Source organism: Eptatretus burgeri, chromosome 11, assembly GCF_056783735.1.
Source record: "Eptatretus burgeri isolate ZD-2024b chromosome 11, Ebu_testis_v1, whole genome shotgun sequence".
Classification (NCBI taxonomy): Eukaryota; Metazoa; Chordata; class Myxini; order Myxiniformes; family Myxinidae; genus Eptatretus; species Eptatretus burgeri.
Window position 1 is genome coordinate 53,061,547 of NC_140971.1, and position 25,533 is coordinate 53,087,079.

The 25,533-nt window shown below is 41.9% G+C and overlaps 1 protein-coding gene across 1 annotated transcript in view; it reads right to left on the reverse strand.

Moving 5' to 3' along the window:
• Positions 1-25,533, reverse strand: part of HSD17B4 (hydroxysteroid 17-beta dehydrogenase 4) — a 70,947-nt gene that overhangs the window by 4,139 nt on the left and 41,275 nt on the right. Inside the window, exons 10-13 of the mRNA XM_085846449.1 lie at positions 18,579-18,603; positions 13,802-13,930; positions 8,791-8,891; positions 8,267-8,506 (exon numbers count right to left, since the gene is read on the reverse strand). Of these exons, the coding sequence (XP_085702575.1) occupies positions 8,267-8,506; positions 8,791-8,891; positions 13,802-13,930; positions 18,579-18,603 (495 nt within the window). The remainder of the gene's footprint in view (positions 1-8,266; positions 8,507-8,790; positions 8,892-13,801; positions 13,931-18,578; positions 18,604-25,533) is intronic.

The following is a 25,533-nucleotide window of genomic DNA, read 5'->3' on the forward strand; positions in this document are numbered from 1 at the left end:
TGTATATATGAGCCTTTCCACAGTAATGGGTAACCATTGTGTTACATACATAGTCCACATTAAGTGTGTCCAGTTTATCTTGCAAATGAGGGGAAATAAAAGACTGACCCCTCCACTACTGGAATCCAACAGTAAGAAGATAATCTAACCCAGCACAATTTATTGATAGCGTCGGCTCTCGTAGTGATGATTATTAAACGCCCTCTGACTGGCTCAAAGCCTTCTGTAACAAACGTGACTTTGGACCGCAATCGGAAACCAGATTGTACAGCTTTTACGGCGATATGGACTTACCAATAGTGTTATCCTTTGTTACACATTTGTCATTTAGGTTAAGTTATGTTGTCAGAAAAATAACAACACCGTATTTTTAAAGGTTGTGCAGCTTGAGCATTTTGTTTCTTTCATGACGAATTGACAGATAGCATAACGTTTGTTACTCTGTTTTAAACCCCCTAGCATTCACATTAAAGTATATTTTTGGCAAATTCAGGGTGTGGGATATCATAAGTAAAGTCTTTTTACACATTTGATCTAAACCAGTCTCAATCAAAAACGCATGTATTCATATAAAACTCTTGGTAAATCTATTTAGTTTTTAATATAACACTTAAGACAAAGATTTATTCCCATCACAGTGAATACAATTTTATCTGCACGCTTTAATTTTAGGACAATAGCGGTTTTGCTAAAATTGTATATATCTACATTTATATACACATAAAAACATGTTAGTGGTATTCTATGGATACTTTAGGAATTCTGAGATAGCTCCTGAAGATAAGACCCTTAAATGTAGCATATTACTGTGGAACAGCCCATATATACATACATATATATATACATACATACATATATATATACATACATACATATATATATATATATATATATATATATATATATATATATATATACATATATATATATATATATATATATATATATATACATATATATATATATATATATATATATATATATATATATATATATATATATATATATATATATATATACATATATATATATATATATATATATATATATATATATATATATATATATATATATATATATATATATATATATACATATATATACATATACATATATATATACATACATATATATATACATATATATATACATATATATATACATATATATATATATATATATATATATATATATATATATATACATATATATATATATATATATATATATATATATATATATATATATATATATATACATATATATATATATATATATATACATACATATATATATATACATACATATACATACATATATATATATATACATATATATATATATATATATATATATACATATATATATATATATATACATACATATACATACATATATATATATACATATATATATATATATACATATATATATATATATATACATACATATATATATATATATATATATATATATATATATATATATATATATATACATACATATATATGTATATACATATATGTAGAGAGTGACGAGCACTCTACCAGATCTCCATTGGACATAGTCTTACACCAAAGCGTCACCTCAAATCTAGCGGCCTCAGCCCGGTGACTGTCAAACAGACAAATATTACATGGCCAACATCAGTTCAACATCAAACGGAACACAAGCAACAACACTTGGTATGCTGTCAAGATCGGTCTTTAAAATGGACTCGAGTAAATCCTCAGTCTTTACATCCAAACTGGTGTTGACCATGTAATCTTTGTCTGTTTGACCGAGTCACTGGGCCGAGGTCTGTGGATTTGAGGTGACGCTTTGGTGTAGGACTATGTCCAATGGAGATCGGGGAAGTGCTCGTCACACTCCACATGTTTCGATTTACCTGCTGATCGCATCACGTGCCTTCCGGTTGAATGGTTTGCATTTTCGGGAACAATTGTCTGGGTGGCAGATGGATGGTTGTTCTTTACGGATTATGCGGGTTTTACCGTGTGAGACATAATCCATGGCAATGCTCACCATACCTGTCAGGAGGTGTGTCTGATACCTATATGTGTATGTGTATGTGTATGTGTATGTGTATGTGTATGTGTATGTGTATGTGTATGTGTATGTGTATGTGTATGTGTATGTGTATGTGTATGTGTATGTGTGTGTGTATGTGTATGTGTATGTGTATGTGTATGTGTATGTGTATGTGTATGTGTATGTGTATGTGTATATGTATGTATGTATATATATATATATGTATATATATATGTATATGTATATATATATATATATATATATATATATATATATATATATATATATATATATATATATATATATATATATATATATATATATACGTACGTACATATATACACGTGCATGTATACATGTGTTGGGATTTGTACCTTTTTCATGTTAGCTTCTGTTTGTTCCCATTTAGCCTTTCTCTGGCTTGCAGCTAATAAGAAATACACTCTTGCTTGGTGTTCATAAAGAACACTGTAGAGATAAGGATGTGGTTAGCCTTGAGTAATCCTGTGTGAGCAGCTTTGGGAAGTAACTTTACTTCCTCTTTATCAATGCTTGATTCACAAATGCTGAAAGAAATGAGCCAGCTGCTAACAGCTGGTCATGGGTTAAAGAAAAGACAATTGCGAGATAAGCATTTGTCCTAAAATAAAACCAACTATATAAGAGAGTGATATGACCATCTCTGGCAGAGCACGGCACTCTCTGGGCTTCCGCAATTACATAATTGGTGTTCCTGGTGGTTTGATGCTCTCCGTGTACACGTATGATATATAATAATGTTTTCTCTCAAGTACATCGACGTCTTCATACCTCAACTGAAAGGGTGATCGACGCTCCGACAATTGGCGCAGCGAGCAGGGGCGAGAGAAGTGGAGGAGAGGTGGGGTGACCAAAGAGAAAAAGCCGGTGCCGGTGACCAATTTGAATAAGGTAAGCTTTTGTGCTGGGGAGTTTAAATTAGATACTCTCTTTCTCACCCCAGGTTTTGCCCATCCCTGCATCTGCCCTTGTCCTCACCCATGAAACGGTAAAGATAAGTGTGGGGAGAGAATTGTTTATTGTTTATCAAGGGGTAGGTAACAAGGTCCTGAAGGGGGAGTTTGAGGGCCGAGGGCATATGGCTGAGGCTGCCTAGTCGGACCCAAGAACAACTCCAGGAGGGGTTCAGCAATAGAAGATGGGAAACAAATTGGGAAACCGAGAGGAGAAGAACGAACCTCCTCGGGATTCACCTGCTTACCAAATGTTTCAGTTATATGGGATGGTGGGAGTGGAACAAAATGATTGCTGGGCGAAATGGACACCTAAGGATGACTTACCGTGGCCAAATGGCGGGTTGTTTGACCTGCCGGTGGTGCAGAATCTGCGGGAAGAGTTGATGAGACGCGATAAACTGTCCATGAAGGAAACGCCAGTAAACTAGCTGACATTCGGAATATGGCAAGAGGAAGCAATTAAAGGATCAAGCACAGCCAAGCAAGCAACATTGGCGGGTAAAGTGCTAAAGCTTCAGGGTCAACTCGAAGGTGCGGAACGGCAAACTAAGGATGCGGCTGCATCAGCGCCGGCACCGAGCCAAATAACAGGACATGGCTCATCAACTGCCCTGATGTCTGCAGCACCGGGCAGGGCACTCTAACACCGGGATAGTACCATTAACACCCCAACCCCCGGCATACCAACCGCTGGGACTATCTCAGCCAGCTACACAATATCAGCTGTTTAACCCATCGACTGGATGACCATATGGGTCATTTATCCCATGATCCCAGGTCCATGAAGGTGGGGGAAAGTAAAACGTCATGCCACACATGTGTTTGATCACTCTTCCATTATCTAAGGTAAATCAGCAACGACAGAAGAGGACCATATCAGGTGGGGAATTTGAAGCAATGGTACTTTCCCCTCCGATATAAGTCCTGGGTAGCAAGAAGAGAACTCATTAAATGGCAGCATCATTGGAAGTGATGGGAAACGAAACTGCTGATGGTTTTGATAAGGTTAATGCGGAGTTAGTCACATTAAGGACAATGACAATGCAAAATAGGGTGGCTTTGGATACGATACTTGCTGATAAAGGGGGAACTTGTACTGTAATTGGTAAAGAATGTTGTACGAGGTGTGTTCAAAAAGTATCCAACCTTAATTTTTCATGCGTAAACAAATGAAGCTAGGGAGGCGTGGTTTGGTGCACGTATGTCGGCGAAACTAATTCGTATGTGTGAATATTTTCCCGCCTGCAGAAGCTGTCAGTCGCCAATAGACCGCCAATGAGTGAGGAAGTGTAAGTGAGCGCCGTCGGATTTTCGTTTTTGACAAAATGACGGAAAAACTTGAACAACGCTACTGCATCAAATTTTGTGTAAAGCTTGGCGATTCCCAAGTGGAAAAGATCCGCAAGATTCAACAGGCCTTCGGGAACGAAGCAATGGGAACCACACAGATAAAAGAGTGGTACAACCACTTCAAAGATGGTCGCATATCAGTGGAAAGTGAAGCACGATCTGGTAGGCCCTCAGCATCCCGAAATGAGATCGTCATTGACCAAGTGAGGACCCTGCTGATGCAGGATCGTCGCATCACGATCAGAGAACTTGCAGACGAGGCGGGCGTCAGCATTGGATCTGTTCATTCCATTGTGACTGAGGATTTGGGCTTAAGGAGAATCTCAGCGAAGTTCGTGCCAAAGCTGCTAACGATCGAGCAGAAGCAACTCCATTTGGAGATCGCACAGGACATGCTGGAAACTGTGAACAGCGATCCAAACTTCTTCAACACAGTGATCACTGGCGATGAGACCACAGTGATCCGTCATTTTGTCAAAAACGAAAATCCGACGGCGCTCACTTACACTTCCTCACTCATCGGTGGTCTGTCGGCGACTGGCAGCTTCTGCAGGCGGGAAAATATTCACGCATTCGAATTAGGATCGCCTACATACGTGCACCAAACCACGCCGCCCTAGCTTCATTTGTTTAAGCACGAACAATTAAGGTTGGATACTTTTTGAACACAACTCGTAGGTATATTCCAGATAATTCAGAGAATATCCATGATCTAGCAGGACATATAAGAAAGGAGGCTGCAAAACATCATGATTACAGTCCAGGGTGGAAGATCAGAGCATGGTTGCAAGGATTGTTTGGAGGTTGGGGCGGAACTATTCTCAGGTTCCTATTGACAGGATTGGCCGTATTGATTGGAATGTTCATCATATTTTCTGTAATCAAAGCAGCCATTATGGCTGGATTGTGAAAGTGTGTTACAGGATGGCATCCAAAGACAACATCCAAGAAGCCCAAAACCAAACCCGAACCTGAGATGACCCTTTTAGCTAGAAATAGGGAAAGGGACATTTCAATGAATGGGACAATTTTCCCCAATCTCCCACAACCACTGTTGTACATGGCTCATCAACTTCCCTGCCCCCGCCCCTCCCCAGCTTCCCTTGCTCCCGATGAATCAACTGTTTGTAACTATGTATCACCGGCTTGTAATACGTATACTCCTATGCACCGGATACCTGTGATTAAAGATGAGGAATTTATTCAATTGATTTCAGCAGCTAAACTTGAGGATGATGATTTGTATGCATCGTTTGGAGAGGAAGATGAAAATGTGTATGTGGAGATGGACAGAGATGTTGTAGATTCTGGTGTAAATGTTAACATGGAACTGGAAATGGATGTGCACCAAATGTTCATGGGTTTGGACCAGTTTTTGGATTAAGATTTTTACTGAGAGATTTGTTAAGCAGAGATTTGGCATGTGATTCCATCTTTTGTGGGGCAGGTAGCTCCTTCCCTGGGTTATAGGGGTGCAGGGGAAGCCATTTGACCACCATGGAGACCATCTGGAGCCACCCCGAAGGATGGAACTCTTCCCAGGGAGTGGTCTGTCTGCACCACGGAGCTGGGTCATCTGCCGGCCTGAATTAAGAAGATGCTTGGTTGTGATTTAATAAAACATTGTTTCTTAAAGTAACAATAGGAGGGAATCTTGGGATTTGTACCTTTTTCATGTTAGCTTCTGTTTGTTCCCATTTAGACTTTCTCTGGTTTGCAGCTAATAAGGAATATACTCTTGCTTGTTGTTGGGATCGGCTTGGGATCCAAAAGGTCCTGAGTTCAAGCCCTGTTGGGCCACTGAATTAATACACCAGGGGGTTGACTCAGCCTGTCATCCTTCCGAGGTCGGCGAAATGAGTACCAGTGTACTGGGCCGGTGTATACCCCGGTTAAAATAGGTGAACCTGTACCATATCCCTGTGTCGTAAGAGGCGACCAGGGTTGCGTCAGGACGGGCATCCAGCGTAAAACATGTGCCAAATCACTATGCGGATCATACGGATGATCCGCTGTGGCGACCCCTAACGGGAGCAGCCGAAAGAAGAAGAAGAAGAGAACTCTTGCTTGTTGTTCCTAAAGAACACTGTAGAGATAAGGATGTGTGAGCAGCTTTAGGGAGTAACTTTACATCCTCTTTATCTATGCTTGATTCACAATTGCTGAAAGAAATGAGCCAGCTGCTCACAGCTGGTCATGGGTTAAAGAAAAGACAATTGCGAGATAAGCATTTGCCCTAAAATAAAACCGACTATATAAGAGAGTAATATGACCATCTCTGGCAGAGCGTGGCACTCTCCTGGCTTCCTCAATTACATAATTGGTGTTCCTGGTGGTTTGATGCTCTCCGTGTACACGTATGATAGATAATAAACAGTTTTCTCTCAAGTACATCGATGTCTTCATACGTCAACTGAAAGGGTGATCGACGCTCCGACACACGTATATATATATATATATATACATACATATACAGGGTAGCCCGTAAGTTACTTTACCCCTGATACATTTCTCGCACTTCCCTCCGTCCCTTCCCCTCTGCCCTCGCCCCCTCGTCCCCTCGCCCGCTATGGTATGCAGAAACAATGACTCAGAAGAATGATGGAGTACATACAGATACAATGACAAATTAATTATTGTAAGTGCTGTACAATAAAACCTGTATATTAAAAGAGTTCAAGAACAATGCTTCACTGGGAAGGGGTAAAGTGACTTTCAGGCCACCCTGTATATACATATATATATATATATATATATATATATATATATATATATATATATATATATATATATATATATATATATATATATATATATATATATATATATATATATATATGTATACATATTTTAACCTAACTTGATAGAGCAGTGAAGGACAAATCATGTCCCATACAGCTGAAGCTGCGTGATCTGTGAGCAGCAATGACCGTCTGCTGCATTAGCATATTGCCTTTGCCTCAATGCCCATAAAGCAGGTGGTGTGGTTGCGGTCAGGCGTAATAATAAACCAAAGCAGAGCCCTTCCGATACGATAAATGCAACACGGTATTAAACACCTTGGGCGCATGCGCCCCGCTTCGCCTCTGACCAGGATGATTTCAGCAGAGAATACACAAGTCTATTTTAAAGATCAAGGGTTTAAAGGTCACAAGCAAAGGACAGTGGGGCCACCGACGAGGGTTTCACTCTTGATATGAGCTAATCAGGATGACATAACACATCATCGTTTACTTGTGACCATGCATACCAAGTCTATTTAATATTGCTTTCGACCTCCGAACTTGACTTTTAAAATCGGGATTTAAAAAGGACTTGAGTAAATCCTCGGTCTTTAAATCCTCGGCAAACACATTGTTGCCTCGTCCTGCTTGCGAAACAAGAGGATGACAGTTTATAGTTGGGCAGAGATTCAAACACATGATCAACAGCTCAGAGACGAATGTGAATATCTCTCGGTTACCCTGCCAGCCCTTTTTGAACCACAAAATGACATGATGAGAGTTTTTTGAAACATATGGAAATGCATTGTGCTCCAAGCTAACAATCACCAAAATACCTGATTGAATTCATCTCTAAAAGAATCACATATGAATCACAAACAGCATTCTTCCCTTTATAATTAACAAGGAATACACATAATACCCCATCATTAAAATAATACACAAGGTAACTGTAAATGCAGTAGCCTTTCATCAAGCAAAGAATGTTTGCGTAATTTTCAAAACCAAGAATGGGGGGGAAAAAAATGAATGGATCAGTAAAAATTTTAAAAGCATATTCTCATCAAAAGTCATCTCAAACATGATTAATTCGAACCAGAGTCTACAGTAAGGTGTCAAACAGTTTATATATCCTCATGGCTAAATTATGTGTTTAATCACACTTACCTGTGCAAAGTTAAAATTGAGGCCGGGAATGTCAGCCAGGTTGCCACCCATGATGCAGGCCTGGGCTGGGATGACGGCAAAAGTAGGCATGCAGCGAAAGTCTGCCTTGCCCTCGTACAAGTATCGCAGGTCTCCGGGAACACCGACGGAGGCTCCAACACCGAGTGCATACAGGATCGGCTGTAAGTGTCCATAGCTATAGACAGCCGGGAGTAATTTGAATCCCCGATAGGCCTGGCTCTGATGGTGAAAGGATTTTTGATGAAAAAGAGGTGTTTCCCTACTTGAAATAAAGGTGATTATAAATCTTGAAATAAAGACACTATTAAAGTGCAATCATGAGACCTTCGTTATTTTGGTCTTGAAAGTGAATTTTTACTTCTAATCCCGAAATACCCCACCCCATTGTTCCATGCTCTTCCTCTCTTACCTCTCAGCTCCCTCTTACTCCCAAGTACTCTTCCCTCTTACCCCTCGCTGCATGCCACCTACAATAATCACAAACGAGGCTTTCATCTCCGTACCGGTTTCATCTCGATTTCCGTGGAGTTGGCCGCAGTATCTGTGATTGATGGAGAAACCCCTTTGTGTTCATTGACTTTGACCATGATGTTGGTCATCGAATCTGGAAAGAACCGAGGGTGGGAATAAAATGGGGCTTACCTTAACTGGAGGAAGATTAAGATGTTACATAAAAGATCAACAAAAATGCATTAGATTTTATATAAAAGTGAAAGAACACACCATTATAGCTTGAGCATCCTTAACTGTTCATCCATGAATGGCTTTTGAAATTATTTTTGAACTTGAATCAGAATGGCATCTCAAATCTTCAGCTTGAAATTGAAGGATATGCTCATTTTTCTGATGGAAGGTTAAATACAAGCCGCTCACTTTTAGCCCAATTTATTCGTTTTGTGCAATATTAATGTTATGATGTTCAATGTTGCACAAAATAGAAATAGTTAAATTATGTTTTCAAAAACTTAGCAATTTGACACTTGGCATTTTGCTCAATGTTTAATAACTTCCACAAATGACTAAACGTTAAAAGGGACACAGCGGATTGAAGGTAATGAATAAAACCTAAATTTGACTTAATGCAGTGCAAGGTCACTGCAGCAAACCAACAATACATATGATAATATTTCTGTTGATTTGTGTGGGAGATGAATGTTCATGAAGGAACGCATGATCTTAAAGGACATTAGCATATAGCACCACCATTTTATTATGCTCTCTGTACATGGGTCTGAATTTTCACCCCTTTCATGTCATCATCACATGTATACATATACCCAGACTTGTTATAACCTCTTGCAGAAGAGGCTACGAGGGAAATGTCACAAACTGACTCTGTCTCATTGCAATCATGAAAGGTGAGTGACAGTGCATGAAAATGCAGCTGATATATTTATTACTAGCAGTGGTACCCGGCGTTGCTTGGGGGGGGGGGGAATTGAGAAGGGGGTAGGAGAATTGCCGGGGTAGGGGTGGGGACAGTGGATAAGCCTGGGAGGTAGGGAGGAAGGGAGGTGTGGTTGGACCAGATCATCAGTTCTTGAATTCTACACTTTATAATCCTGAGGGGATGGTAAGCAGGGATGAAATTCCAGTTATAGAGCTTTTCCACATGAATCCAAACACCTTGGGAGTAATGTATTGTATCACTCCTGCACCAGCATCTGGACATAGAGCATACATTTGTTGATAAAGTAAGTTTTAAGCTTTGAAAAAAGACAATAACAAGATTAAGTCATTCACAATTTTTTTTAATATAATAAACTCCTTCAAAATAGATATCTCAGCCAAGCAAAGGAATTTTCACACAAGTCTCATACTTTTGAACTGGGGAAGAAATGGCATCTCAGAACCACCATTTTGTTTTTGAGGGAGGACATCATTTGGAGTGACTAGTACACTTTGAAGGCTTTTCACAAAACGGTCCAAGAAGGGCATCATGCCATTTCTAAAGCATTGGGGAAGGGTGAGGGGGGGAGGGTGTGGGGAGCACTGACTGCAGAAAATGTTCGAATAAAGTCCTTTTCACAGAATGTTAAAGGAGATTCTTCTTCATTTTCTTCAACATCCACAATTAAATATTCCGGCGTTCTTGTCGGTTTGGTCGGATGGAAATCTTTAGACCAAGCCTTTCACGAACCGGCTCAGGCAAGTCCTTCACAAATACATGACAATACATTGGAACCATTGTCTGCAGACGGGAGGCCTTGCCAAATAAATTTTTAAAATCCGGACGGGGAACACAAAATGGCAGAATGAATGATTTTGAAAATTAATTTAGAGATATCATCATCAGCCATGGTCATGAAAAAAACTGAAAAACAAGCAGCACATGTTCAACAGGAGGTCAAATTTGATGACAATTGGCCCAGTAGTTTGGGTGTGATTGGAATTAAATACACACACACACACACCTTTTATTTATAAGATGTAACTGAAATAGAGGTATTCGACAACATAACCCAAAGTGTCCCTTTAAACTTCCCAACCCTACAGTGTGGTAAATAATTATGAGTGAGACAATATAAAATATTACAGTGAAACACCTACGTTATGGGCCATTGATGTATCATACAAGCACAGAGGAAGGTGTGCCAGAGCGAGACAACGCTTTAAGGCAACATTTTCCCTGAAATGTTTCGTAATTATCCAAGGCAAAGTGTGTATTTTCATACGATGTGGATTTTGGTATTTAAGGATAAACTTCATATGTAAATATGTAAATCTTCACCAATATCTAATCAACTAGTCATTATCACACACCCAAACTGTCCACCAAATTTCATTTGAATCTGTCCATTACTTTTTGAGATATCATGCTCTCATAAAAACAGACAGATAGACAAATAAAGACAGATAAACAGAGAAGGGTGAAAACATAACCTCCATCCAACTTCGTTGGCGGAGGTAATAAAGCTCTATGCCAAATTTGGCGATTCGAGCGGACCTTGTTATACAGTTGTTCTGCCGACAAACAGACAAACACACAGGTACGAGATGATCACACTCGGCCTATGGCAGCGGTGTCGGTAATTAAACTAATAATAACAAAAGCGAGAATATCTTTGCAATACATGTCCCCTACCGGTCGCAATGAATGTTCGGGAGATAGAAATTTGTTTGCGTTTAACACACGCTTGAGAAGATTCTGGAAATGGAGCAGAATAAACTCTCTAGCCCACCGTGTTTGGGTCTATTTGGCAAAATAAAAGCAAAAGCAATTTTTATTTACTGATATCTTCTGTAGAATAGAAACCATTAAAGGCAACTAGGATAACAAACTGGAGATAAAAATTAGTTTGCTATCACGCACGCTGGAGCTGATACCGGAACCAAAATGAAAAAGAAACTCCATGAATTTCCTAACTCTAAAAGAGGGCATCACTCTATGAAAAACTGACGAAATGCCCTGAAACTCAAACTTTTTCTGTAACTTATTATAATAAAGCCATTTACCAAGTTTCAGTTGAATATGTTAAAGGGTATGGGAAAAAAGTCTGGAAAACCACAGGTGGGACGGACAGCCGAAGTGCAAGCCTAAAGTCCCCTCCAGTGATACTGGTAGGGGACCAGTAAGCATTATAACATATGATCACGAATATTGAAGAATTGATTTTAAAATATATTATTCAAAAAGCAGGAAACTAGTTATAAACTAAGGACATTTAATGTCTCAAGAATTTTACAGAGAATGAAACATAACTGCTGTTCTATGTTAAATGTTCATATTTCAAGTTCACGAAAAATCATTTTTGAAATTTTTTATGAGGGAAATGAAGAAAAAGGTTACGTCAAACTCACTCAGACATATGTTTCTTTAAGTTGTTCATTAATCATGAATGCTTTTTATTTCCTCATCAGATGTATCAATCAGCATTAACTGCAGATTAAAGAGGCGTTAAGTGGCATGCAAATTTACTGTACAAGTGATAAACTCATTATTTTAAACATGTGTTGTAGTGTAACTTCTAAAATGATTGTCAGAAATAGTCAGGATAAGCTACAGATAAACTATAAAGCTAAACTACAGTCTAACAATATTCAAGGTTTAACACAAGGAAGAATTATACTCCTGTGAATGTAATTTAGACACAAAAGCATGCTTCAGATGTTGCAATGGTATTTCATTTAAAATGGCATATTCATTATGATGACGTTGAACAGAAAATGCTCAATTATCTCAAAGAAGAGCGAACATCAAATTGAAAAGCGAGTCAAATATTCCAGCAACAAAAACCTGGGATAATTACTTCGGAGGATATAGCTGATTATTTTGAACAGAAGTGCAAACCATACTGCGTGCAGATAAAATGTGGAGCCAGTAGTCATTCCATGATGAAAAGGTTAAAAAAAAACAAAAAACACTTTATTTGAGGAGGTATAATAAGGGAAACGTTAGGTATTGTGAGTAGAGTCAATGTGTATTTTGATTAATTTGTGCATCAGAATCTTGTCCTCTTTACTAAAATGCTGTGTAATGTTTCAATGTGCATTTTCCCACAAAATCATGAAAGCAACGACGGTCTCATATCTAAGAGGAATTATGTATTTTTACATTTTATCCATCATTTAAGGTTACTTAGTCACCTTAAATAAGACTTTCCACCTGATTATTATCTAGTATGCTTTTTAACTGCTCAAATACAGAAGGAAACCCATTGGGGGAAAAAATAAATAAAAGCAAAAATAATTAAAGAAGTGCTGCTACAAGCGCAACTTATTTGGTAAGTGTGCTGAGGTACATATGGTCCTCAAAGTTTCACCTTCTGACAGAGAAATAAAACTTTTTCTTCCCAATGGTGGGGAATACTGAATGTGCAAGATGCATTCAGTGAAGAGCGTCGCCAAATGCCCACTTTAATTGAAATGCATAAAGATAATATGGGTGTGATTTATAAGCAAAGGGCTCATTTACTTTCCAGATTGAATTTATGTCAGACAAAGCTTGTGCCAGATCAACCAACATATGCATGACTTACACCAAGGGGACTGCATTGTAAATGAATGAAAATAAAAAAGTGAGAACGAAAAGGCAAATAAAAGAGGATTGTAAAACAAAAGGAGTGGAAAAAATGACAGAACATGAGACATATCTAACGCAAGTTGTTCATTCATTTGTCGAGTTTCAGCACTGCTCCATTGTCTGTCTAATGTGTCAACACGCACTTGCTGCCAAACTCTTCCAAGAGCCTCAATTTTGTCTCCAGGATAAGAAAGAGAAAAAAAATTAAAATTCAGGCACAACACTTTGGATAAATCAACTTTGTATAACACACAATTGCATAACACACACAGACACGTACACACCCTCCATTTCAAGTAAGGTTAAATATACATTGCATAATTATTGGAACAAAGGCTTGACTGTATTTATGCTTTAAAAAAAATATGCAGTGCAGTACTGTATTGAACTCTGCACTTTGTGTTTCACAAAGTGTTTCTGCTGCAATAATAACTTTCTGAATCAATAATGGTTGACATCACTCAATGACTTCAACACCACAATGACCCTACCTTGGGTGCTGCTGGGAAAGGTGCAGTCAGAAAAGTCACAGATCTTTTTCCAGTTGTCTCGCACATCCTCGGCGGTCATCGGCTGATCTCTGTGTTTCAACACAGACCCTTGAGCTTGCTGCCATCGCACTGAGAGTCATGGTGATAAAATCAGCGGTCAAATCACTGATTGGAAAGGCCAGTGCTTTGACACACACTCCATGATAAGCTCAGTATATTGAAGAGGAAATCTCTCCAAATGAGATGCCTTTCAGCAGGTAGACTCAGGCATAAACAAGGTACTGTTTTATTACAAGAAAACACATGCCATTAAACATGCAATGCCTCAGTACACTCTGAACACCATTAACTCATTATAGACAGGAAAAAAAAATCATCAAACGAAGGTAGCGGTCAGAGGAAGGGCAGGAGCATAACGTTACAAAAAAATAAAAAAAATAAAAAAAAATACTCCACAGTGGTTCTACCAGAGATGATGACAATGTTTGAAAAGCATATGGTTTGTGATGATTTGATGCTCCTACATCGTTAAAAGTGAAAAATCTCTGTCATTCATACGAGCACTATGCATGACATAATGATGTGTTTTTACCTGTTTTTTCTTAACTATGTGTGATTGCATCAATTCAGATATTGTCTGAACTTTCCTATGACCTTGAAGATAATTAATTGGGACACCATGTTTGCATTCCTATGGGTAAAGAGACCAAGCGGTGCCAAATTCCTCTCAAGGCCCAACAATTTTACAGGCAGATTAAATACTGCACAATAAATTTCCTTTATTGTGAATAAGTATTTATCAGGCCATACATTCAGCTCAAAAATAAGGAACTCTTCCTTTCCCAAGCAGCTGTATATCTTGTACTTTAGACAATTACTTTTAACTCGGACATGGCATCATTGAATATTGACGATGTGTTTGAGCCATACCGAGCAAGCAATAAGAGTCAAACGAAGCAGCAGCTCAAATTTAATGACCTGAAACACATATTTAATGGAAGAGGGGGTTGATCCAGAGCTCGATTGTGAGAAGAATAGTATAGGGTGTTACAAAAAGACCCAGACAACTTTTGTTGTTAATATATTTAGAACCACAAATGATAAATGATACCCTTTGGTTTATATGATACAGAAACTCATAATTTTTGTGCAAACCATCCATACACTTCAATGTGAGCTCTGTTTGTGGCGTGCAGGACATCAAGGTGGTACACGAGTTTGTGACATATCTGGCTCAGCATGTTTGCGTCCAGCAGTGCACATGCAGCTGTGATCCGAGAACGAAGATCCTGCAGGTTTGCCACCTTGGTGTTGCAGACATCTTGGACAAACCCCCACAGCCAAAAAAAACAAAAAACATCAAGGGGGGTTATGTCAGATGATCATGGGGGCCAGGAGGTTGATCCGTTTCGGCCAATCCAGCGACCTGGGAATTTTTCATTCAGGATGATCAAATGACTAAGGTCCAATTATGAAAAATGATATCAGGTTGAAGGTCTTCAATCTGTGAAATGGCGAATCCTTCCAACATGTTCATGTGAATTGTTGAGGGCACTGTATCCTCTGAAAAGGAAAACGGACCCAACAAGCGGTCAAGGAGAAAGCAACATCTTTGGACACATTGACCTTTGGACTGTCATGTATGTGATCAATGACTACGTGGAGGTTTTCAGAGCCCCAGATCCTCACATTGTGCCGGTTAAGGTACTGTACCCTGATACATGAAAGCAAGCTTCGTCGGTGAACATGACCTTTTCAGGTAATCGTTGTCATCCTCTATGTGACTGAGCATTTCCAATGCAAATGCCTTGCATTTGGGTCCATCATTTGGTTTCAGTTCCTGCCGAATCAGCACCTTACAGGCATAAAACTTCAATATTTCATGCAAAATCCTGTGTACAGTGGTGGTTGGTAGTCTCAGGTCTCTGAATGCATGTCAAATTGATTTTATGGGGCTTTGTATAAATGATTCATGCACTTTTTCAATGTCTGCTGCACTTGTGCTTGGTTGACAGATACTTTTCTGTTACTGACAACTTCCAGTCTCCTTAAACCGCTTGTACCACACTGACTGGACCTCAGTCTTTCCAGAATCTCTTAAGATTCAAAAGTGAGACATGTGAAGAAATGTTAATCTTTTAAAATTTGAGAAGAGTCGGATTTTTTGTGTTTGTTTGTATGTTTCATTGACGAATATGTACTCCTGAATTTATGACCACAGAACGAGATGAAAACTGGTGGTTATACATGGTCCATGGTTTTAAGTGGTAAAATAAATTCAGTCCTGGGGTTTCAGATGTGGAAGACGACCCCAATTCTCTCCAGATGTATATATTATGTATCGTATAGCGCCACTGCCAGGGGGTCAGGTCAGGTATGGGAACATGCACCAACCAGAGCAGCGCGTCGCTGCGTCCACTTTACGCCGGTAATCCAGGGGCCTCCGTCTGGCCATCTCCCAGGCAGATGCCAGACCCATCCCCATCTCATTGAGATGCCGATCAACCTGCTGCAACCATGAGGCACGTGGTCAGCCCAATGGCCACCTCCACTCACGAGACTCCCTCGCTGAGAGAATCTGGTGAGCAGGATCAGTGTCAGCAGCTGACGCTCACGGACTATGCAGGTAACAAATCGAATTTGAGTCTCTCTCAGCAACCACTCGTTGGACACAAAGTCTAACCAGCGATAGCCAAGGATTCTCCGAAGAGACCTGGTACCAAAGGAATTAAGTCTCCATCTCAGATCCTTGGTCAGAGTCCAAGTCTCAAATCCATAGAGCAAGACTGGTAGCACCAAGGAACTGAAGACTCGGACTTTCGTCCTCCCGCACAGGTACCGGCAGCACCACACCCCATGATCCAGTGAATCCATGACTCCCCAGGCCCGACCCAGACGTCAATTGACCTTTGACTCACAGCCAGCAGAGACATGAATATCACTGCCAAGGTAAGTGAATCTCTCCACGACCTCAACATCCTCACCACAAAGAGTGGGGGTGTGAGATGTAGTATTGCAAGTCATTGTAAATTCCACCAATACAGAGGAAACGAACCCATCCATAAGAACTTGTTCTTCGCTGGTCAGATTAAATTGCCAAAAACAAACAAACAGAAACATTTATTTATATTTTATCAACGAGAATGGCACTCAGGAGAGCACATACCTCTGCCAGGCTGAACAATTGACGTTTTGTATCTCACTGATAGGCCAGATCTGGATCCACACCTGAACAAAAATCTAACCTGCTTGTTCTTGTCACATAACCAACTCATCCACCTACTTTGGTCACAACTCTTCCAAAACTTGTGGAAATATGCTATTGTATATGTCGTTTTGGCCCCATCTCTCATTGGTGAAGATCATTTAAAAGAAAAAAAATTAAACTATAATATCCGGATTTGGATCTTCACCAACATCGAATCAATTTGTCATAGTCACAAACTCAACCTGTCCACTAAGTTTCATCTGAATCCGTGCATAACATTTTGAGATATCGTGCTATTACTCAACTACTCAATCACTTTTTCGCCCGATCACTCAATAGTGTAGAATCACTTGAAAAATTCCCAGATCCGGATTGGGAACTTCACCAAAATTAAATCAATTAGTCTTTGTCACACTCCAAACCTGTCACCAAACTTTTGTCCAAACCCTTCACAGCTTTTTTTAGATATCCCACTCACAGACAAACAGACAGAGGTGAAAACAACTTCCACCCACCTTTGGTGCAGAGGAAATAACAGATTATAGCATATCGTACCGTAATTCAAAGAAAACACATGTGAGGAATCAAGAAATGTATGCATCAAAACTTGATGAGATGGACGGACCAACCGACCAAAGGCAGGAAGGACGGACGGACAATCCGATCAACGGAAGGATGGACCAACTGACAGGAGGACTGACCAAGAGACAGAAGGACGGACCGACCGACAGAAGGACGGACAGACAGACCGACCGACGGAAGGATGGACTGACCGACCCACGGAAGGACGGACCAACGGAAGGATGGACTGACCGACCGATGGAAGGACGGACCGACGGAAGGATGGACTGCCCTTCCCTTCTCCAATGAACATAAAGTCCAACATCGGCAGAGTGCTCGTTACACCACACATTTTGATTTACCCGCCGATCGCATCACGTGCCTTCTGGTTGAATGATTTGCATTAGTGGGAACAATCATGTGGGTGGTTGTTCTTTGTGGATTATGCAGTTTTACCCTGTGAGACATAATCCACAGCGATGCTCACCCCAAACAGCCAGGAGGTGTGATTGATGTTTAAATGACGAATGTGGTCATCATTGGTTAGATATTTATCGGTATGCCGTACTGATGAGGGCAAATAAGCCTGAAATCCAGATAGGCGGCTCTCCTTTGATGTCTAACTGATGTTGACCATGTAATCTTTGTCTGTTTGACAGAGTCGCTGGGCTGAGGCCTCCGCATTGGAGGTGATCCTTTGGTGTGTGACCTTGTATCCATCAGAGATCAGGGGAGTGCTCATCACACTCCACATAATTTGAGACACCGTATATGTACACACACACACACACACACACACACACACACACACACACACACACACACACACACACACACACACACACACACACACTTCTCCATTCCCCCTCCACCCATTTTTAGATCTCATCCCCGGATTTCCTATTCTTGATCGGATTGTGCTTGGATCCAGCTGGTTAACCCCTCTCCCCCCTCCCCCCAATCCCTGCCTAAAGATTAAAATTGAAGGGTTTTGTATTTAGCACTCACTTTTGGCTATCCATCCAGCTGCAACCTAGGAGGAAGAAAAATGAAATACAAATAAATTATTGTGCACAATTATGGGGGGAAAATGAAATAAAATAAGTGTTCATTTTAACCTGAGTGATTTAACAAAATAGGCTTGGCATTATATAGACGTCAAGCTAATGGAACAGATAAATAAAACACAGAGAGGTTGACAAAATAACAGCAGTTCAGAGGGGGACAGGTGGACAGGTGGACAGGGAACAAAGAAGCATCAGCATCGGCTGGTTGTGGAGAGTCAGGCGACATAAACAGGATCTGGTCGAAACAGTCTTCTGCTGAGAGAGAGCTCACGGTGGGGAGCCATACTCCATGGTATTTCAGATGAAAAGCTTGAGCACTTAAGGCTCATAATCGACTCAGCTCTGCAGAGCAGACCAAGTCGATAGCCAGTCTAAGAGGCCATTTTTGAGATGTAGTTCGCCCAAGGCAGGTAATGGCTGACAGCAAGCACCAGGAGTTTAAAAGACTGCACCTATTCACGGGATTGGCAACAAAAGTAAACCTGGGAGTTTAACAGTTGATCCTCAAGTGAAAGGACAGAGTGAGAAATTGGGGGTTCCTTTATTGAAAGACATGTTCCAGGTAGCTGACCAGTGACTTAAATTGTTTGTTTTTTTTGCGCTTTGCAGAGCGATTCCATGGCAGTCTGCCTCTTAGATGTTTGGTGTCCAGTTTTCCAGAGCGTTGAGTCATCAGCAAAATGGTAAAAGTAGATTATTCAGGGAAGCAGAGGTCAATGATGGAGAACAAGATTGCTGCCTTTTAGTACACCAGCCTCAAGAGGTAGATCATGAGATAAAATACCATACAGCTGGTTTTCCATTGTTTGTATTTGAAGAAATTTTCTGTCCAACAATGGTCTTGCCTGTTAATGAGATCAAGGAGCTCCAAGAATTGCACTTCTTGCAAATATTGATCACAAAATAAAACTATGGGATTTGGAAGCTGATATTTGTGGAGAGACCAAGTGAAAGATAGACTTTACAGTGTTGAATGAGATGTTTGAGATTGTGCAGACAAGGCTGCCACCAGTGTGCCAAAGCCGAATGGACTGCTGTGGTGGCAAAACATATACAAAAGGATTTGGACCACGATGAAATTCTAGATTTCACTTGGGTAAGCGAATTTTTTTTTTTAATCCGTTTTGTCCAAAACATCAATGCATCAGGTTGATTCTTTATCAAGGGTGGGGGTTATCCTGCATGAGGTTCAGTCAGTAATCATTAGCAATGAGGATAACATGATTTTCCAGGGAGATAGCGAGATCATTGATCGATAGAATGAATAAGATTAGACACAATATGCTGCGCTCAGGGAAACCAACATCAAAACAAAGAGCAAAGGAATGGATGCTGTTAAGAACACAATGTTTCCGTGCATGGAAGTGACCAGTCAACCAAGTGGACAATGAATGCCACTGCCTGGACAGCTTCAAGAGCAATATTGAGTGTCTGGCAGAATCGAAGGCTCAGATATGAACTTTACCTTTTGCTCAATGTTCAGTGTCGATAAATAATTATCAAGATAGAAGCTTTGTAATAAATGTCGTTTTGCCATCATGTACAACTAAGTGGTGAAGAATGATGGTGATGGTTAAATTAATATAATGGGCACCACAATCCTTACGTGACAAAGTGGAAATTCAATCACACTCTTCACGAAAAAATAACCTCAAGCAGATGGCAAACCATCATCTCAAGTCACCCCCATTCCTACATGCAATATTATCTTCTGCAATAAACCAGAACTAACCCAAACCCTCTTACTTGTGGGTTACTGTTTCCTCCGACCCCTCTCCCTCTCTCCGGATTGGAGGTGATGCTTTGGTGTCGGACTTTATGTTCATTGGAGATCGGGGAGTGCTAGTCACACTTCACATTTTTTTGAGAAAGACTACATGGCGGTGAATCGTTTGGGAATAGAGCATCAGCAGGTGTCATCCACCAGACGGCGGTCTCCTTGGGTTAACCTGAGGCAGTCCCTTCGGGTGGATGCCTGGAATGTCCGATCCCTAAGAGAGGACGATCACCTGTCTTTGTTATCATCTGAGCTCGTGTTTGAACATCAGTATTGAAGCACTGCCGTTAAGACCACCATCCTTGATGTTGGCAGTGGATGTCTTGGAACTCACCAAAGGACGACAAAGAATTTTGTCTCTCAAGGGACACTGGATACCATTAACCAGAGTCGCAGGGCCAGGCTTAATGGCAGAGCTGAGCTGTCCAGGGAGTCGAGGCATAAAACTGTGCGTGCACTAAGGGTGGACAAGGAGGCCGGTGTGCGAGGAATCTGTGAGAGGGTAGTGCATCACCTGTGGTCAAGTGATTCTCGTCCTGCTTACAGAGGAATTCACGCATTGCGTTCCTCCAAGCCCATCCCTCGGTGTACTGCAGGTAGAGCGGAGAGCGGTGAGCTCTTAACAGAGGAGTCCGAACTGAAGACCCACTGGGCCGGTTACTTTGAGCGGCTGTACCAGGTTGATCCACAAGCTGTCGAGTTGGATGTCAGGGGTGTTACAATCCCTATTGCAGTTCCTCAAATCAACTGTGATCCACCTTCGTTTGTGGAAACACAGGCTGTGGTGAATCAGTTGAAATAGGGTAAAGCTCCTGGGATCTGTGGCATCCATGCTGAATTTCTCAAGGCTGGTGGAAATGCTGCACTTGTGTCGTTGCATGCGGTCTGTGCTGTGCCTCGAACACAGGCATCATCCCAACTGACTGGAAGAGGGGCCTTGTTGTACCTCTCTGGAAAGGGAAGGGTGATCACCAAGACTGCAACATCCACTGAGGGGTGACGATGCTCTCAGTGCCGAGCAAGGTCTTTGCTCGGATAATTGTTGACAGGGTTTGAAATGAGCTGCTTGAGCACAAGCGCCCAGAGCAGTCAGGCTTTACACCAAAGAGGTCAACGATTGACCATATCCTTGCCTTTCGGGTCCTCACCGAGCGAAGATGAGAGTTTCGGCAGGGGCCAGCTTGCAGCCGATGTTGAACCCTGGAAAGCTTTTTTTTTTTTTTTTTTTTTTTTTTTTTTTTTTTTTTTGTATACCTTGGTCGAGGCTCGTATGAGAGCTAACACACAACTCACAGCAAGGAGGCATGAGACAAGAGGGGTGGGAGTGGAAGGGACAAAACATTGGGGAACAGACACAGGTGAATTGTGGAAGGGAGAGGGATGGGGATGGACGGGAACATGGCGAGGAGAAGATGGACATTACAGGGACTTTCAGGAAGGAAAGCAGGAGAATTGAAGGAAGTGGGCTTGGGTGGATTATCGGGGGTAGAAAAGATCGAGGATTTGGATGGGGGAAGATAAGAGGTGGTGGTGAACAGCTGTTTTGAAAGCCTGGAGGGAAGAATGGGAAAGAATAGAGTGAGGAAGTTTATTACAAAGGCGGGAAAAAGAGGAATGAAAGAGTGAAGATGAGCAGTGATTCGTGATTTTGGTAGTTTTACCAGAAGGGGGGTTGTTGGCGGACCTTGAGCGCCCTGTGGAAATGTGGTTGGGACAAATCGCAGAGAGAGCAGGGGGCAAGGCTGGAGAGGAGTCGGTAGAAGACAGAAAGACCACCGACCAACCTGCGGTGATTGAGTGAGAGGCCCAAAGACTCAGCTTCATTGCGGGAGATGCCAATGATCTTAAAAGCCCTGGTTTCGACAGCGTGAAGTCGAGAAAGGTGGGAGGCAGGAGCACCAGCCCAGAGGGGAGAGCAGTACTCCATCAGGCTACGGACAAAGCTTTGTAAGTGGTCAGGAGCTCAAGAGGGCCGAGGAAGGACTTAGCACGACGGAGGATTCTGCAGTCGGCGACTGGCTTTTGAGGCAAGGTTGGAAAATGTGACTTTCCCAGGAAAGGTCATGGCAGATAGTGAGACCCAGAAGCTTGAAAGAAAAGACTTCTTCCAGAGGATTGTTGAGAAAGTGGATGGGGGGGGTTTTGTAAACGGTCCTTTCGAAGAGACATAGTGAGAGTGTGAGATTTGTGTGGATTGAAAGACATGTTCCACGTGTTGGACCAGTTTGTGATTTTATCCAGATCTGCAGTGAGCGAAGAAGCTGCTGCTTGCCGGTCTGAGGGATGACAGATGGTACGGCAGAGGGTGGAGTCATCGGCAAAGAGAAATAGAGGATTTTCCAGAGAGTCCGAGAGATCATTGATGAAAACCAGAAAAAGAACAGGGCCCAGAACGCTACCTTGAGGAACTCCAGCCTGCACAGGAAGAGGGGATGAAAGAACTCCATTTAGGGCCACACGTTGACTGCGACAGGAGAGGAAGTCTGCGAGCCATGAGTGGAGATGGCCTTGAATACCATGGGAAGAGAGTTTGGTGAGTAGGGCAGGGTGCCAGACTGTGTCAAAAGCACGTGATATGTCCAGGGATACGGCTCGGATTTCCTGTCTGGCATTGAGGACCTCCATCCATTGATGGGAGAGCAGTAGCAGCATATCCAGGGTAGAGTGACCTGGTCTGAAACCAAATTGATGATTGGAAATCAAGCCATTGGAGAAGAGGAAGGATTTCATGTCTGAAGCAATGATGGATTCCATAACCTTGCTGATGATTGGGAGAAGGCTGATTGGTCTGTAGTTACAGGGATCTGTTTTTGCACCTTTTTTATGCAGGGCAGTGATGTTAGCAGATTTCCAAGCAGATGGCAGATGACCTTGGGAAAATGAGAGGGTGAATAGAACAGAGAGAGGGTGAGCAAGAGCAGAAGAGCAGGCTTTGAGGACACGTGGGCTGATGCCGTCTGACCGAAGTTGCAGAATCTGACTCGAGGTTTGAAAGCAAGCTCTCCACCTTGTCAGGAGAAAAGGATACAGAGTCCAGGGACAGTTGGGTGCGACTGGGTAAAGTGGGTAGAGATAGTGATGGGTTTGGGACACAAGATTTAGCTGCAAACACCGAAGTTTAGACATTCAGCTTTATCACGTGTGGAATCAGCAGTGCGGCCATTTGAGGTAAGGGAGGGGATGGAGGCGGAACAAACACCAGAAACAGATTTGATTAAACGCCACCAGGATTTTGAGGAGGAGAGAGCTTTGAGAGTTCAGACTTGAGATGAGAAAGATGTTGTTTTCTGGCTCTCCTGAGGGTAGATACACACTTGTTCCGAGCTTTGTGGAAAGAACTGAGATTGCCTCAGTTGGGTTTGCTTTCCATGAGGCAAAGGCAAGTTGTTTCAGGACAACTGCCTCACCACAAGCTTCAGTAAACCAAGGGCGGAGGAAGGGTAAGACAACTGAACACGAGAGGGGATAAATCTGTGCATGAGGGAGAGCAAGTTTCTTTGAAAGAATTCCCAGGATGAGTTGATGTTTGAGAAAGTAGTGATAGGAGAGCAGTCTGTAAGTTTGATGGCTGCTCGAGACCCTGCCAGTCGGCTTGAGTGAAATGCCAGACTCGACGGCGGTGAGGTGGTTCTCTGATGACAGCCAGAGAGATGTCCACTTTAACAAGGACGTGGTCAGAAGAACCAATTGGAGCGAAGGAAGAGCAGCAGATATTGTCAGGGAAATTTGTCAAAATCAGATCCAGAAGAGATGGAGTACCATTGGTTGAGATCCGGGTCGGGAAGTTGACCGATTGAGTCAGTCCCAATGAGTCACAGAAAGCTTTTGCTGATGTCCCATGGCAGGTGAGAGAGGTACCCACACCTAGCCAACTGGGCGTGATGACAATTGAAGTCGCCACATAAGAGGAAGAGAGAGTTTGGATGAGAAGATAGAAGATGGTCCATGTTTTCGGAGAGTGAGGTGTAGATGGAGTCATCACTGTTCGGTGGACGGTACAGTACACATATAAACATGAGGTGGGAGTGGAGGGGAAGCCGAAGCCAGAGGTATTCCTGGGGGTGTGGGGGAGTGAGAGCAGTGCAGGGAGAGTGAGGAATAGAGTCTTTGATGAAGAGAGCAACACCTCCACCAGGACGAGGCTCAGGTCTGTCATACCGTAAGAGGGAGTAACCAGGGAGAGATACTTGAGAGTCAGACACGTCATGGGAGAGGAAAGTTTCTGTTAGGCAGATAATGTCTGGTTTGTCAGTGGCAACCTGCATGGAAAGATCTGAAAGGTTTGAGCGAAGGCCCCGGATATTTGAGGTCCACACTTTTAATTCAGTGAATCGGAATACCCTCTGGGGGAGGATTCTTGGTCTTAGTAGGGTGCCACCAAAACTGATCAGTCTGATGTCTGAACTATACTCTGGTACTGAGTGCTGTGAGATGTGGAGATACCATCTCCGACTTATTTCCAGTTGATACTGGAGTTTGTCAGGGGTGTGTACTGGCCCCCACACTTTTCAGCGCTTGTATCGACTGGATTCTGGGGAGGATGTTGGAGAGATCAAGCTGTGGTGCATTGTTTGGGAATTTCAAGATCTCTGACCTTGATTTTCGCAGATGATGCAGTCATCTTTGCGGAAACTCTGGATATCCTTTTGGGTGTACTCGACGTGTTGAATGAGGAGTCGGAGCGGCTGGTATTACAAGTTTCCTGGGTCAAAACTAAGATCCAGGCTTTCGATAACTTCTGGGATGCTGCTGTCTTGCTTGTACCTGTTTGTGGCGAGGATGTTGAGGTCACAGAGAGATTCACTTACCTTGGCACTGATATTCACGTCTCTGCTGGCTGTGAAACAAAGGTCAATAGACATCTGGGTTTGGCCTGGGGAGTCATGGATTGACTGGATCATGGGGTGTGGCACTGTCGCCACCTTTGCAGGAGGATGAAAGTCCGAGTCTTCAGGTCCTTGGTGCTTCCAGTCTTGCTCGATGGATGTGAGACTTAGACTCTGACCAGGGATCTGAGATGGAGACTTAATTACTTTGGTACCAGGTCTGTGCTGAGAATCCTTGACTATCGCAGCTTGGACTTTGTGTCCAATGAGTGTTTGCTGAGAAAGACTCAAAT